This window comes from Talpa europaea, assembly GCF_964194135.1.
Source record: "Talpa europaea genome assembly, chromosome: 9".
NCBI lineage: Eukaryota > Metazoa > Chordata > Mammalia > Eulipotyphla > Talpidae > Talpa > Talpa europaea.
This window is the reverse complement of record NC_140076.1, coordinates 105634838-105651014: the sequence shown is the minus strand read 5'-3', so window position 1 is coordinate 105651014 and position 16177 is coordinate 105634838. Positions and strand designations below refer to the sequence as shown.

The following is a 16177-nucleotide window of genomic DNA, read 5'->3' as shown; positions in this document are numbered from 1 at the left end:
AAATTGCAAAAGTAATACTGTCAAAGATAATTGAGAACTGCATGGAACTTAAATTAAGTTTTAAAATGTTTTCTCCATACTGCTCTGCCCTCCTACACCATGTTGGGAACTTCCTCTTAAAATTGCTGCTTCTCTTGAAGGGAGCAGCCCTGCCCAGTGCTCCACATACAATTCTGATGGGCAAAAGGTCCATTTTTTGATGCTAATTTACATAAATGGTATTTTTTATGAAACATTTTTAAATGCATCATTATCACTAGCCATCTATTTTATAGACAGTTACATGTGCTTTTTGCAAAAACATTAATAGTATTGCATGTTCTTGCTGAAAAATCCCATAAGGAAGGATGTAAGGAAGAAATTAAATTTCCCTCCAGCTTGCTTCCTCTCCCTGCCCTTCCATTTCACTCCCTGGAGACAGCTATAAAGGTTTCTTATATATCTTTCAGTTAACTACAACTAGACTGCAGTTTTGCAAGAGCCAGTGACCTTTTATGGGGGGAAATTGTTTCTTTTCCCAGGAAAACAAATGTGCCACAGTTTTGTAAATACACAAGCTTCAAGCACCAGACTCAAAATGTTTTTGTTCTGAGGAATTAAACAGCACTGAATGCCAGTGAAAATTGTGGTCCTGTAGAGGCAGATTTTTATCTGCAGATTTTTCTTGGGAGAGAAGATTCTAACCCCAACCCCCCACCACCCATCACCCCAGAGTAGGTGTGAAAAGCACATTACCCAGCTTTGATTAGTTGGAACCTCCTCCGACCTTGAGGCCTGAGTAAGATTTGTTTCCAATTTCCATTTCCATGGTCTTGGCAACTTCAAAATCCTTGTAAAGTCTTCTGTTCTTTCCTAGCTTAATGTTCACAGCACTTCCTGTTCAGTTTCCACACCACTGCACTGTGAAATTGCCCTGCTTTGACATCTCCAGCAGACTCCCAAACTTCCACAGGCAGCACCCAGGGCACTTCCTTCCCGTGCCTGCTCATGCCTCCCCACCCTTCTCACATTCACTCTTTCCCAACCTTCCTGTCTACAGCACACCCAGCAGTTGAGCTTTTTAAAGTCTTGCTCTCAGTCCCTGAGGCTTTCCAGTCTGTCAGTGATTATCAAGGAAGAATCCCAAATAAAATTTACCCCATGACACCAGCTCCTGTGGAGAGTATGTGCACTGCTGGTGACAGGAGGTCAGGGACTGGGACCCGCCGCTGAGGTGAGGTGGACTCTACCTTCATGGAGGATGCCAGGGGATAAGGAACACTTAGGGGGATTGCAGAGAACTGAGCTGGTAGAAGCTGGAAGTCATACATTTGTGTAGTGTATATATGTATTTTTTAAAGATTTATTTATACAAGAACTGGGGTACAGGCCAGAGGTGCGGGAGGGTGAGAGGATTCACCAGAGACAGAACAGGGAGCAGGACAGGCAGATGGACCGAAGACACTGCTGAGGGGAGCAGCAGGTGAGACAGGAGAGGTCTGTTGTGCCATGTGGGTAGCTCCCTGGCCGGCTGGGACTTGAACCCCACAGCGCTGCGCTCAACCCGCTGCGCTACTGGGGAGGCCCTGTATAGTATATGTTAATTTCACCCTTTGCAACTAGTTTTGAAGCCAGTGGCATGCCTCCATACATCTGTCTTTTGAAAGTCAATGTTTATGACCTCTGACCATTTATCTGTTGTGTTCTTGATGTTCCTGTCAACTCGTAAGCACGCTTAGCCTGCATTGCTGCAGGTCTCTCATCCTGTGTGCTGTGACCTTAGCTGGAATTAGTCAAGATAAACTCTGTTCATAGCTTTTTGTTCCCTACTTCCACACCTCATCCTTGACCCCCTTGGAGCCTTGGCTTTGGTTGATTAAGCTCTGTGTTTTCCCGCTGCTTTGTCCAGCCTTGTCCTGGAAGGCTCATCATGTCCTTTCTAGTAGAGATCTGCTTGGAATGGAATTTACATGCATTCATTAACCTTATGCCCAAGGAAAACACTTTTACCTTAGTGTATGCAATATTTCAAAATCTTTCAAGTATTTTAAATGTTCTAAAATTATTACTGAAAAAATGTCTATTTCCTTTGGTCTTAACTCCATGTCATGTAGAGGGAAAATATACAGGATCATGTGGGAGAAGTAGATTTGAACAAAATCACTCAGGTTCAATACCAGAAGGTGGCACACTTTTCACATGTCAAGCACTTGCTTTGAGGACCCCTAATAAAACTCAGTCACGCCAATTTTCTGGAGAGATTTGAAGTTCTCTGCTGAAATGGTTTGAAGATGTGGTAACAAAGTGACTTTCTTAAATGACTGAGGAGATATCCTTGCTGAGTTGTAATTGCAAAAGAATGGGGTCTGAACTAATTCATATAGGAAGGTTTCCTCTGACATTTACTTACTCTGTGGGAATGGGAATAGACTCAGGGAATGTATAAGTCTCTTCTGTTTCCTAAATTAATACATTTTGCGCTACGTGGGATGGATTAACGCCACTAAAGATTTCCTATTATGCTAATGGCCAGACTGATTATATTTCATTTTATGTGCTGCTACCTATTAATATAGGTATACTATCTGTAGGTACAGGGAAGAGGAGGCCAAAATAAGGTAAGAGAGAGGCAAATAGTGGGAGGAAGGGGTTAAGTCCTAACAAGAAGGCTAGGTCTGTGGACGCCACACCTGAGACACGGGCAGGGAGGCCTGAGGGGGCAGATTTCAGCACCTTGTCTGGTTCTCTTGTGATCCGGCACAGGTTATCCTGGGTGATCCTGTATGAACCTGTGTACTGGGGAGGTTTGAAGGTTTCCTCAGTGTCCAAACACCATCCCATTTGTGACAGCCAGCAGGGTGCTTTAACTCATATAACCTTCCAGGAAAGCCACGATAATCTAGACAGGGATCTGGGTTTGAATTCATAATGAACCATGGTTTTTAAACTTTAAATTGCAGTAATAAATTGAATTTCAGCAGAGGGAAATGTGCTGACATTGTTTTTCCTCTCTGAGGATTCTAGTCACAGGGAAGAACAGTCTGTATAAGGGTGTTCAGTCATGTAAGGGGACAGTTAATACTATGTATGTGATGCTTTTAAACTTGATTAGTGACACTTTCAACCATCTTCAATATATGTATCTTCAATGAATCTGAATTCACAAGAATTCAGATATGTATGTAGATATTCACAAGAATTCAGATAAGTACGTAGATGCTACAGAAGAGGCAAATTCTGATTTGAAAACCACGGAGTACTTATGCATTCTTCATCACAACTCAAAGAGTTAGTGTAGTCTCCATCACAGATTACACAAGTTCAGAGGGGAGTGAGAATTCAGACGAGGTTTATCTTACTCAAAGCCCAGGCAAAGCTCAGAGTTCAAAGAAACGGCTTTCACTGGAGGCTTTCCAATGTGCTCAACTACCTGGTAGTGAAGAAAAGGGAACCCTCCGAGGAATTACTCTGGTCCTTTTTCACTTCTTTTTTCTTACCCTGGCAAGAATCTGACAGATTTCTGACACTCTAAATTTTAGGATATGATTTTATTGAACACATGTAAGATTCACTTTTACATTATTGCAAATACTTTATAATAAAAAATTAGTTTTTGTTAAAAAAAAGGATGTTTCCCACACTTATAGTTGTATAGGTAAAACAAATATATAAATAATATGAAGGTCATTCCCAAGTATTAGAACAGAATACTAACGGAATCACTTCAGTAACATTTTTTGATAAACATTTACATAATTATCCACAATTATATCAACTTCCAGAGGATCAAATAAAAACACAAGAGGAGGGTGATCCCCCAAATAAGATGTATTTCTCCAAAACAAAAGGAAATTGAATATATATCCTGTCTTTCTCTGCATGGGATTTGGTCAGCAAGATACTTTTGTTTTATATATAAGATGAACATATTTATAATGGCAGAGTATGCTATCTGAGTAAATTAAAGATTTTTTCCCAGCTTTGTCACATGACCTATATTACCATTTAAAATATATTGTATATCTATTACCTTATGAAAAATCACATATATAAGGTAATCCTAAGGTCTTTATTTCCAGGACAGTCTTAAAACAGGATTAATATAGGCATACTTCATCCTTTATATTTTTAGAGTATTTCATATTCTTTAACATCTCAGCTATTAAAATTATGCACAGTACCTCAGTCAACATACAAGTAGTGGCATAACACAATTTAAACTAGATAGAGCTTGACTGTAGTCACATGACCTACCATCTGAGAGAACTGACCAAGTATAATTTCTGAACCGCCTCAGTTAAAGACTATTAAAATAAAAGGCAGCATTGTCAATGACCCCAGTATCTTCAGAGCATTATTATACCAGAAGCGTTATTTACTGAAGCCTAACACTTCAGAGTACTTGGATGGAATACTTAATAACAGTCAACTTGAGCTTTCAATGTGACCCACTTAGCATGGAAATCTCAAATTATTTCTGGATGTTTTAATTTCTTAAAACTCAATTCTACTGAATTTGAATGTGTTTTGACCAGAGGCTACCTGGAGATTTTCCTTCTAGCAACAAGTGGGTGGAATTCTGTGGCTCACTGTTTTCATGCAAAAAAAAAACAAATCACAGAATGAAGAATCTAGTTTGTATATTGTCATTCTAATAGTATTTTGCTGGAATGGGATGGTGGACTTCATGATCAAGGGATTTTTTTCAGATTGTAAGAACTAATGCACATTAGTTGTTTGTATATAAAAGCCTTCAACACCACTGCAAACCACACATGAGTCAACCATCAAAGATGGTTTTGGGCCTCATCTGTCTTTACTACCTTTCATATCCTTTCTGGTCTCAGTCACCAGCTCAAGTCAGAGGAAGTGGGCTCCCCAAAGGCCCCAATATTTCCCTCAAACAAGCTATTTAGGACTTTTTATTAGTTCACAAATATATAACTTTAAAATACCACCGATTTTCTCTAAGACAGAATTAGAAAAAGTTATATACCTGCAAATTCTCCAAGACAGGGTGATTTGAAATTTGACTTCAGTATTTAAAAATCCACCTGTTAACATTTAGTTTTTCAAATTCAGTTTTTTAAACTTAAAACAGAGCCAAAGTGGATTTGGTATTTTTAATAAGCATTTTTCACAGTCTCACAGTTAAGGTAGTAACAGTACAATCTCTGAGGAAAGGAAAACTGGTAACAAGTCAGGACACTTAGGCCACCTTTAACAAGTACTTTGGAAGGATTGTAGTGAAATATGACTGCAAAGTACGCTAGAAGAACACAGAAGAATAAATTGAATCTAGACTTCCACTTTTTCCTCCCTGATCAATGTCACTGTGTTATAATCACTACACAAATCAAGTTGTTTTGCTGATTGCTGAAATTATAAAGGCATAATTTTTATTCTTTTCAAAATCTGTCCATATCTTATTTTTTAAAAATAATTTGGTATCATTTTAAATACTCAAAGCCATTCTTATGTAAAGGTTTTGGGTTAAAGCCAGCAAAGACAGGGGCCGGGCCCTGAAAACAGCACCTTTCACATAACCACCTCACTTGCAATCTAGTTAGTAGTATCATTAAAAAAAAAAAAACCACAAATTTTTTTTTGCATAAGTGCCAATAAAAAATAGTCTAGAAACAATATCTTGAAAATAGAAAAATATGTTTTTAAGACATCACAATAAATATCTCTGAAGAATATGTTCATATCTCTATTGAAAACAAGTTCACTTGTTTACTCATAGAGGGCAAGTCTACCATTTAGGGCAACATTTTCCTTGGTTAGACTGAAATGTTCAGGTCATTTTGTTTTTTTCTGTTCAAAACCAGTCTGAAAACATCAGGAAGTATAGCTGATGACTCAGGTAACCCTCTCTCTCTACATTCAAAATATTCTAAAATGGGACTTAGTCATCTCTTTAAATCTCAATCTATTTGTAAAAGTAGTATTGGCTTAATTTCGAAAAGCCATATTTGAAATATTAAAAAGAAAAACCACCTAACATGAACCATTCAAATTTTGCCTAATCTCTAAATTTGAATACTAAAATACTTTCTTAAAATAATATATTTCTTCCCTTATTTTGCTAATAACACGAAAAAACCATAACCAAGGAATTCTTTTCTACCATATAACATTTTCTGGACATGGTTTTAAAAATAAGGATGGGGAATTATTCCAGATTTTACAATTTTTCTTCATAACTGAGTGAATCCAAGGAAACACAACTTTTCATGTGATAACTGTCATGTAAGAGCAAAAAAATACTAAGATTTATCTTCCGTGTTGTTAAACTGGATCCAGATCAGATATCCTTATGTATGTTATATTGTATTCTTCCCTTGAAACAATTAACTTCTCTATAGCAATGAAGAAAACACAGTATCTGATCATGGAGGCTAAAATAGAAAACCACAGAATCCATGTTGGTAATGACAAGTAACTGTCCCTTGTCTTTCATCCACCTCCTCCTTGGAATAATTTTCAGTTTCAGTAAGTCTGGTCTTACAGAGGGAAGGCAGCTCTGTTCCTGGTTACATCACAATTTTTCTCCTGTTATTCTAAATTTTGATTCCTGAAACCAGCAGATATTATTCAGTTCAAAGAATGAACTTTGTTAGGGTGCCTTATGGTAGCCTGACATACTGAATATTAAACTTATTTGCATCTCCTATATAGTGCCAGTGGGAGTTCTGCAGTTCATTCAATATTAACCACATGGGACAATACTACTGCATAATAATGACATTATACCCATTCACAAAGCTCAGACTTAAACTATACTTGCTATTCAATTTATGACTGATATATTCGGAATTATCAAGCATTTTACATGTTTAAATTGCAGTATAACATTTCCCCAAAGCATGAACAACCACACTTTATATCAATTATTGCATCAAAGAGTTAATAATAAACTTAGTACAATACTGCAGATAGTATAATATGGAAGATTTTTTTAATAGGAATAATAACCATCTTTACAGAATTTATAAGGTTTTAGTTATATTCACTTATTGTCTCTTGAACATAAAATAATCAGAGCCCAAATCTGTTGAGCACCTCTATCACATTTTGACAATGAAGCTGTATTCAGATGTATAGCGCTGTTTTCCTCATCAGGATGTCTGGAAAGAACAACAGGTTTTCCCGATCTTGTGCAGTGACCCAGGAGTTGTATGCCACTGGCGCACGTGCCACACCCCTTGAGACTGCCAGGATGCATGGGAGAGGACAGTTGGGGGCTGCAGAGAAGACTCGGTGTTGCCTTTCTTGATAGATGAACAAACTTCAATTTTAAAAACAGGATCATTTTCTCCTAAGTGCCTGAATAAGGTGCCTTGACAGCTCAACTGCCCACAGCTGAAGCCCCAGGGAAGCCTCAGTGCATCAGCAGGATGTCTTAGCGTTTGATCACGACTTGTTCATAAGCTCCAGGCCCCACCCTAAAATAGCAGGGCAAAAACCTTCAACATTTTGAGCTGTAGTGTTTAGTTAACCTTGTCCCCAAAGAGATAGTACATTAGGCATTTTCTACTAATTAATTTCTGCAAGGTCTGTAGATGACAGACCTTGCAATATTTGTAATTCATATACAGGATTAATCTAGTCCCTGACCTTCGCACACATATCCTTAGAATAACCCAGGAATGTTTCCAAATTCTATTAAGACACTGAGGCAAACATTTTTATATATAAACACTAAAATAATCAAAGAGCATATATTGATTCTGGCAGCTCAGAGCTAATAGTTTTTAGTTACATTAGCAGTCCAGTGTTTGTTTTTTTTTTAAAGATTTATTTTATTCATTCATACAAGCACTGGGTACAGTCAGAAGCACGGGAGGGTGAGAGAATTCACCAGAGCCAGAGCGGGGAACAGAACAGGCAGACTGACGAAGTACACTGCTGATGGGAGCAACGGGCAGCAGGAGAGATCTGTGTGCCATGTAGGACCCTCGCCTGGCAGCCGGGGATCAAACCGGTGCTGCAGAGGCTGCGGGCAGCTTCGCAACCCAGTGCTCAAACACTGCGGCACTCGGGAGGCCCAGTAGGCCAGTGTTTTAATGTACCTTCTTAGAAAGCGTGAGAATTCTTTTAGCCAATATTCAAATATCATTTATGCAGCCATTCTTGTAAATTATCTATGTAAGTAAATCTAAAGGGACAATGATCTTGAAGAAGGGTTTATTTCTTCATTAGCTTGCTTTGGCAGACTGCTGGTCGATCCCCCAAATCTACTGTTTCCTTCTTCAGAGTTTAAGGTGGGTACAGGCTGACTGGCCTAGAGATCCCACTTCTTATCCTTTATAGGTGAATCCATGTGCTAAATTTTTCCCCCAGGGAATATGCATGGAGATGTATCAATTTCTGCCTGGCTATCTTAAAGGGAAATTGACTGCCTTGGATCCAACGTTGACAACACAGGTATGGAGGACAGTGAAGGACAAAATGGAAGTACTTGGGTCAATGAATCACCGTCTGGGGGTGAAACTGTCCTTTTAGCCCCATCATTGTATTTTTGGGTCTCTTTTTTTTTTTATAGCAGTTTAGCCTTTGCCCTAATATGCTACCTGACCTCTACTACTGAAAGACTTAAAATTTACAATCTTTGTAAATAAAGCACTTAAGTGATACTTAAATTAAGTAATAGACTTACTAACAGAAAGTTTTTTATTATTATTGATGCACCCAGTATCATAGCCTTGTGGTGTAAAATAATGTACATACATGTTCCCTCTACTATTTCTTGGTTTGGGAGGATATTAAATGATTTCTGAAAGTCTATACAAATAAGCAATATCAAAAATGATGGCAATGTATTTATTTTGGGATGAGGATCATTCTACCCTTTCTGTGACTTTTCTTGAGTGACTAGGAGGGGAGATATTATATGGAGGAAGCGTATTGTTGCTAAAGTTATCACAAATACCCATGTCCTTTGCAGGAGTTATCACTGGACATTTCAAAGATTAGTAAGAACAGAAACAAACTGCCCTGCAGTGTTCTAGACACAGGACATTGAGTACTAGTTGAAGAAATGAATTAAAAATTCTTCTGGTTCTGAGCATTAATGAATACAGTAACTATCTTGGACCAACGGGGCTCCATATCCCTGTAGTTCTGTCTTACTCTGTGGTTCTGCTAGAACTCCACACAAATACTACATGGGAACACTGAGCATCAGGGGAGCACACAAAAGGGTGGGGATCAGGCTGTGGGGAAGCAATGGGGTGATCAGAATTTCTACTGTGTCCTTAGCGTGTGCTCACTATCATTTGCTGCAGTGCCAGCAATCAGAATGGTTTAGTTTGGTAGTGCCTTTTCTGTATCTGAATTTAAATAACTGCTAAAGTGATGTCTTGTTTTCTGAACTTTTCTTAATACATATGTGAGATTCTAATGGGGTGGTGAAGTGGAGAGTACAAGAAAGGTGTTACTGAGTAGCTGTGTAAACTGCTCATAACAGGTAAGAGCAATGACAGAAATGTAATTTTGCTTTGCTCTTTCTAAAATATCAGGCTAAGAATTCTTTTTTAAATGTCCTTTTTATATTACAGATTTCCCAGTGCTCTACTAGTATCTAATACACTGTAAAAATATATCTAAGGAAATCAACATATAAGCTTACAAAATATAATTTCAAACATACTTAGAATGAGGAAAACTAAGAGTTATCCTAAGAGATGTAGTTCTTCTCAAGGAACTAATGTTTGTGTTTTCGAGCCTCAGTCTAATGCAAACATTGTAGCCTTTACCTTTTACTCATCATAAAAACTCATCATAAAAACTCAGTCTATTATTTTAGTAGGGGACTCTGGGGACTACATACCTATTTGGAAGATGATGACTGCCAAAGGTTGTACTTCCACCAGGACCCACAAATAATCTCAGTCCTTCTTCTGCAATGCATTTTTAAAATATTTGTTATACACAAAATTATTAGTTTACTGTCAAATAATATGCATATTGTAGTAAATTTCATATTTAACATTTGTTTTATTAAAGAAAGAAAAAACTTTTAAAAAGCTACATACAAGTTTTAAAACAGGCAATTTAGAAGACATCCTAATAGCTATTTCTCATGAACTTTCATAAAGCTATTTTCTTAAAACTGAATAAAGATAGCTCTTCCTCTAAATTTCCACAAGGTTTAATTATTTCTCTTTACCACCAGCTACATAATAAAACCAAGTCCATTGTTAACTGCTCTCTATTCACACCAGCATGAATAATTACACCTTTGACATTGGTGGCATGTAAATTTTCAGTTTCAGTGAAAATGCTGAGTAGGGAATGAAGTATTCGTTATTTACTATCATTTCCAGGTTACCACTCAACCCTCCAAATTACAATAGTGACTTGAAGCGCTTACTAAGCCTGTAAGCATGGTAGACAAGGAAGCATAGTTAAAGGCAATGAAAGCTTTTTTAAAACTGTTCTCTTATAAATCTTATTCTGTCATTAATTTAGTATCCATTCTTAGAAATAAATGAGCAACAAAGTTATCTTCCAACTTCAAGACCAGAAACTTATGTTACAAACATGCAACCATCAATATCATGATGTCCTCCCTCTTATACTGCTGACCATGTGGGTCGCACAAACCTAGATTGTGCAAATCTGTGTATATTTAAAGGCCATCTACAAACCTTCTGCACTGGAATCTAGGCTGAAGTCTTGACTTTGTAGTATTTTCTCCACAATATCATCTGCATCCACCCTGGTGTCATCAACTCGTTTCAGCTGAGATTCTACGGAATCTTGTTTCACAGGACATCTTGAAAAGAATTAAAAACATTTTCTCCTTTTTGTTACATTATGAAAACATAGCAGTTGTTTCTTTTCTTTTTTTCAGTTGAAACTGAGAACAAAAGGATAGATACTTGTTGAGTGTTTCCAGAGCTGTATCTTCTTTATCAGCTGTATCAAGATTTGGTTCAGCTATTTTTTGCTCAGTTTCATCACATGGCTCTAGAATACTTTCAACGCCTGTTGACGTACTTCCCACTGAAGTATTTCTCCTGTGGCAGAACTCAGAGAAACTGGATGACCGAGAGTGGCATGAGCTATAACCTGTCAAAAAAAATCACTTTGGATATAACACTCAGATCAGATACACTGCAATCAAACATTCATCTCCAATAGCAGCCTTGAGGCCATTTAGGGCAATAAAAGTCTCAGGAATTCAACTTCACTTTTAACCTCTACCTGATACTTTTGACTGCTGGCTTGCATAGCTTGGTGTTCTAGAATGTCCACAGGCACCAAGTTCATCTGGAACAGAGGCACTCTTTGCTGAAAGATCTGCAATAAGTCATAACATGATGTTACTATTGCTGCTGACAGTGAATGGCTACTTTGTATTCTATTCTAATCTGGAGAACAAAAAGATTCCTTTAAATCAGCAAAATGTAAACAACTAGAATGCAAGAAATACAATAGGTTACTGAAGAACTACAGTATTTTTCATAAAATTTAACAGTATTCCATCTTAAAATTATTTCAGAGTTTAGGTTCAGTATTTTTTAAATATTTATTTATTTATGCATACAAGAGCTGGGGTACAAGCCAGAGATGTGTGGGGTGAGAGGATTCACCAGAGACAGAGTGGGGAACAGAACAGGCAGACTGACTGAAATATGCTGCTGAGGGGAGCAGCGGGCGAGAGAGGAGAGGTCTGCTGCGCCATGTGGGTTGCTCCCTGGCCAGGGATTGAACTTGTGCTGCAAAGGCTGCGGATTGCTTCATAGTGCGGTGCTTAACCCCTTGTGCCACAAGGGAGGCCCCTACGTTCAGTATTTCTCTAATAAAAATATATCAAATGTATTCCTATAAATTCTCACAAAACTGCCAAGTTTTTATGTGATTTTTGAAGAAGTTTTGCTCTCAAAATTCCATCACAACAATAAACTAAAGAGCATTTTGTTATTTAACACTGGTGTTGCTAGTGCTAGGCTATAATTTGGGCAATTGTTTGCAGTTTAAATCAACAGCATGGAATGCAGCATGGAGAATAAAAGTTCTTAAGAAACTGATTATAGTATTCAGTTTCAAAGTAAAGTACAGAAGCAGCAATGTCAAAGCCATTTCTAGCAGTTCCCTGATAATGTGCACACTCCAGAATATACCCATTATGTATTTCTAGAACCAGACTTCTTCCAAAAGAATGCAGAACTGTGACCATTTTCATTGGCGTGAAATATTCGAAAACTAGAACTATTTTTCACTTAGAGGCAAAAGGAAACCAATTGAGTAATACAGCAATTATAGCAGCAGTTCCTTAAATGATATTGAATGCAGTTGGACAAAAAATAATGCCAAGCAAGTAAGTTACTGGCGTGACATGTCCCTTCTGCAAAGGTTTCTCACTTCTGGGCAGGATGCAATGTACAGATCTAACCAGCACCTCCAGTCCTGCTTTATTATATGCCTTATTTATTATATATGTTTTTATATTATATTTATAATGGTTCTATTTTTCTTTTTTTTACATTTTTAAAGGGTGGGTTTACTAGGAAAATGAGAAAGAAAAAGAAAGGCACTTGCACAGTCGCAGATGGGCAGAAGAAATGCCACTGCTGCTTTGCACAGGGAAGGGTTTGTAGGGCAAAAAAAGGATGACAGTGGTTCTAAATCCGAAGATCAATTATAATAAAATTTGGGCTCACAGAGTTGATTCACATCAAGAATTACATAGGAATAACCTTTACTCCTAAGATTGTCTCAAACCTTAATTCTTCCACCTCTCTATTAGTTTTCAAAATTTATTCATTCAATGAATATTTATTAAGCTCTTACCAAGTCAGATGTGCAATACTGTTAAAGATACAAGGGGTGGGCCTCCCTAGTGGCGCAAGGGGTTAAGACGCAACCTATGAAGCTCTCCTCAGCCACTGTAGCACGAGTTTGATCCTCCGCCAGGGAGCTACCGAAATGATGCAGCAGACCTCTCCTGACTCACCCACTGCTCCCCTCAGCAGTGTATTTCAGTCAGTCTGCCTGTTTTGTTCCCCACTCTGTCTCTGGTGAATCTTCTCACCCCCCACACCTCTGGCTTGTACTCCAATTCTTGTATGCTTAAATAAATAAATCTTAAAAAATAATAAGATACAAGGTACAAGGGGTGCAAAAACAAGTATGAAAAATTATATGCTCAGCATTTAGAGAAGAAGCAGTTCTAATTCAATATGGCAAGTAAGGAAACATACCAACCAAAATGAAACAAGAGCTCCAAGGGACAAATGCAGCTAACACCACATGCTAATAGGGGAAGGACCTCACAGCAGAGGATAACGCCAGGTTTCAACACAGGAATTCCTCAGCTAGATGAGACAGGGAAAGCATAAGAAAAAGCATTCCTGTTGGTAGAAAAGTAAGTAGTTTGGTAAAGATGGCATGCAGGGTAGTGGTGTACATGACTGAAGGGAAAAGAGAGATGAGCAGATGCCTGTGAGTGAAGGAACTTTTCCAATGAGTCTGAAGAAGGAAATAACTCAGTGGCTTCACACAACATGACCACATTACAGTTTGGGAAGATCACTTTGGCAACAGGTTGAACAGAGGTTGAAGGAGTAAAGGTTTCCCTAATAATCAAGCTGAGAATGAGATGCATAATAACAGGCACAAATGATAGAATTCATTGCATAAACAGAACTGTGTCGGGGTAACAGAAAATATAGGATGGAGACTAGGAAGGCTTGGATGGAAGATGCGGAATGTGAGACATGCAAGGATGTGTCATTCACTGAATTTCTGTGTCCCTGGCCTCACGCTGGGGGATACAAAGACAAAGAAAACACCACTGTGGGCCTCCCCGGTGGCGCAGCGGGTTGAGCGCTGGGTTGCAAAGCTGCCCGCAGCCTCTGCAATGCTGGTTCGATCCCCAGCTGCTCCCCGGCCACCGGAGGAGGGTCCCGCATGGCGCGCAGACCTCTCCTGCCGCCCGCTCTCTTCCCTCAGCAGTGTACTTCGGTCCTTCTGCCTGCTCTGCTCCCCGCTCTGCCTCTGGTGAATTCTCTCACCCTCCCGCGCTTCTGACTGTGCCCAGTGCTTGAATAAATAAATAAATAAATCTTTAAAAAAAAAAAAAAAAAAAAAAAACGAAAACACCACTGTGAAGAACTTTCAGTCCAGCTGAAGAGAAAGATAAACAGATGAACTTCAGTACAATAAGCAGCATAAAGCTGACCTTTCCAGAAAGCATTTGGAAATATGTACCTGCTGTTGAGGAAGGAGCTCTGGAGTCAACACAAACTTGTTAATTGAAAGTATTTAGCTCACATTTACATGATCACAGTTATATTTATGTGACCGTTAAGTCCAATGGTATAGGCGACATTGCCTAGGAAGAGTGAGAAAAAGGAACCAACTCTGTAGAACGTAAATATTTAAGAGGAAGGTGTAAGAAGCAGCAGCCACAAATAAGCCAGGAGAGAAAATGTCAGAGCTGGAAGCCAAGGGAAGAGAAAGCTGCAAAAAAGAATAAATGGCAAGACAGATGAGAGAAGCAAAAATGCCCACAGGATCTGATGATCATTTTATGGAGACACCATCAACAGCAAGCCAGGGTGCAAGTGCTAAGGAAAACCCAGGCAGCACGATCTTTCTAGAAGGTTGGCTATAAAAAGAGTGAGAAAGAGCAAAGGGGAAGAAAAGCTCAAGTCCACAGCAGTAGGAGACGGAGGGATATCAGGGCGAGTGAGTTTTTGCTTTTACTTTGCTTTTACTTCTTTTCAAAATGAGAAAGAATTCAGACTATTGAAATACTGGAGAGAGGAGCTAATGTGAAGGTTGACAGGACACAAAGGGGTCATAGACCCTAAATCAGGATATTTTGGGGTAACTTCTTTGAATCTCTAAAAAGTTGTATCTAAAAGAAAATGTTATGTAACTTCAGCTTTCTTTTCATTCTTTCATATAATAATCCTGATCAATAACCCGGGAGAAAAAAGGAAGTCTTTTTCCTCTAGTCAACTTGGCATTTTCCCCTGCCTGCTTTGAACTCCTGCAGCAGATTCTGACTACCACTGACAGTTTGCTTGGGGAGCAGGCCTCAAGGTATGGCTCGGGCCCAGCAGCAGCAGCGTCATCTGGGAAATTCAGCAAAGTAATTTTTAAGCCCAAGCCAAATGAAAACCAGCCTGCGGTGCCAGGAATCCACAATTTAACAAGCTCACCAGGTGATTCTGTTGTACAGTAATGTTGGAAAACCACTGAGAGTGGGAAGTGATCCATGGAAGAGAAGTAACACCCGAGGAGGCAATGGGCGGAAAGTGCTGGTGTGTGGAATAGATAAGTCTGGGGAGCAGAGGTGTACAATGGTGGGGGTGTGTCACTGCTGCATTTCATCGGCAGAGCATAACCCTTCAGACAAAGTGAAGCAATGGATTGACCAAAAACTGTGTAATTGAAACTTCTGGCTCATTTGAAGTCATAGACTTATGGAATTTTCAATCTGGGAGGAACTTTGGGAATGTATTAGGACATCAAGTAGTACTGTTTTTCACAAACTGCAAAACCAGCAAGCTACAGATCCATACCTGCTATTCCAAGATGGATTTTCAGAGTCTCTCCACCTTTTCTGTCTTCTTCCAGAGATTCAGATTCACCAGCAATTGGTATAGACATTGATGTAGAAGGAGGTCTGTAAATAGACATTTCTAAGAATCAGAGCTTGATTTAGGAGTGATTTTGAAAGTCTGAAATGTTGTTAAGGACTGGCTATGTAGTGGGTACCTAGCCTTAGGAAGGTGCCTTAGTACGTTACCTCTTTGAGGATGAAAGTAATAAAAATCAACAAATAACATACATGTATCCTGAAAACGTCTGTAAGATGAAACACTTATTATGAAAAGAACTGAATTTGCTGCAACATGGATGGGCCTGGAAGGCACTATGCTCAGTGCAGTGAGACACAAACACTGTATGATTTCACTTATGTTAAATCGTATGTCATATACAAAGAAACCAAACAAATGAATAACCTAAATAAAACAAAAATAAGCTTTTTAGACTGTAAGATCAAATGAGTAGGTAACAGAAGGGAAGGGGGGAAAACTGGGAATCAAGGTTGAGGGGGCAATTATATGTTGAAGGATAGAATTGTACTTTGGGAGGTGAATTTGATATAGTATACATATGATTTATGAGATTCATAAAGTATATGATTTATAAGGATGACACCTGAAACTTA

The 16177-nt window shown here is 38.7% G+C and overlaps 1 protein-coding gene across 1 annotated transcript in view; it reads right to left on the bottom strand.

Annotated features, from left to right (window-relative positions):
* Positions 1–7384: 7384 nt before the first annotated feature.
* Positions 7385–16177, bottom strand: part of EEIG2 (EEIG family member 2) — a gene marked incomplete at both ends in the record, with an annotated part of 48387 nt that continues 39594 nt past the window's right edge. Inside the window, 6 exons of the mRNA XM_084243362.1 lie at positions 7385–7427; positions 9815–9884; positions 10635–10762; positions 10869–11058; positions 11194–11289; positions 15525–15628. Of these exons, the coding sequence (XP_084099488.1) occupies positions 7385–7427; positions 9815–9884; positions 10635–10762; positions 10869–11058; positions 11194–11289; positions 15525–15628 (631 nt within the window). The remainder of the gene's footprint in view (positions 7428–9814; positions 9885–10634; positions 10763–10868; positions 11059–11193; positions 11290–15524; positions 15629–16177) is intronic.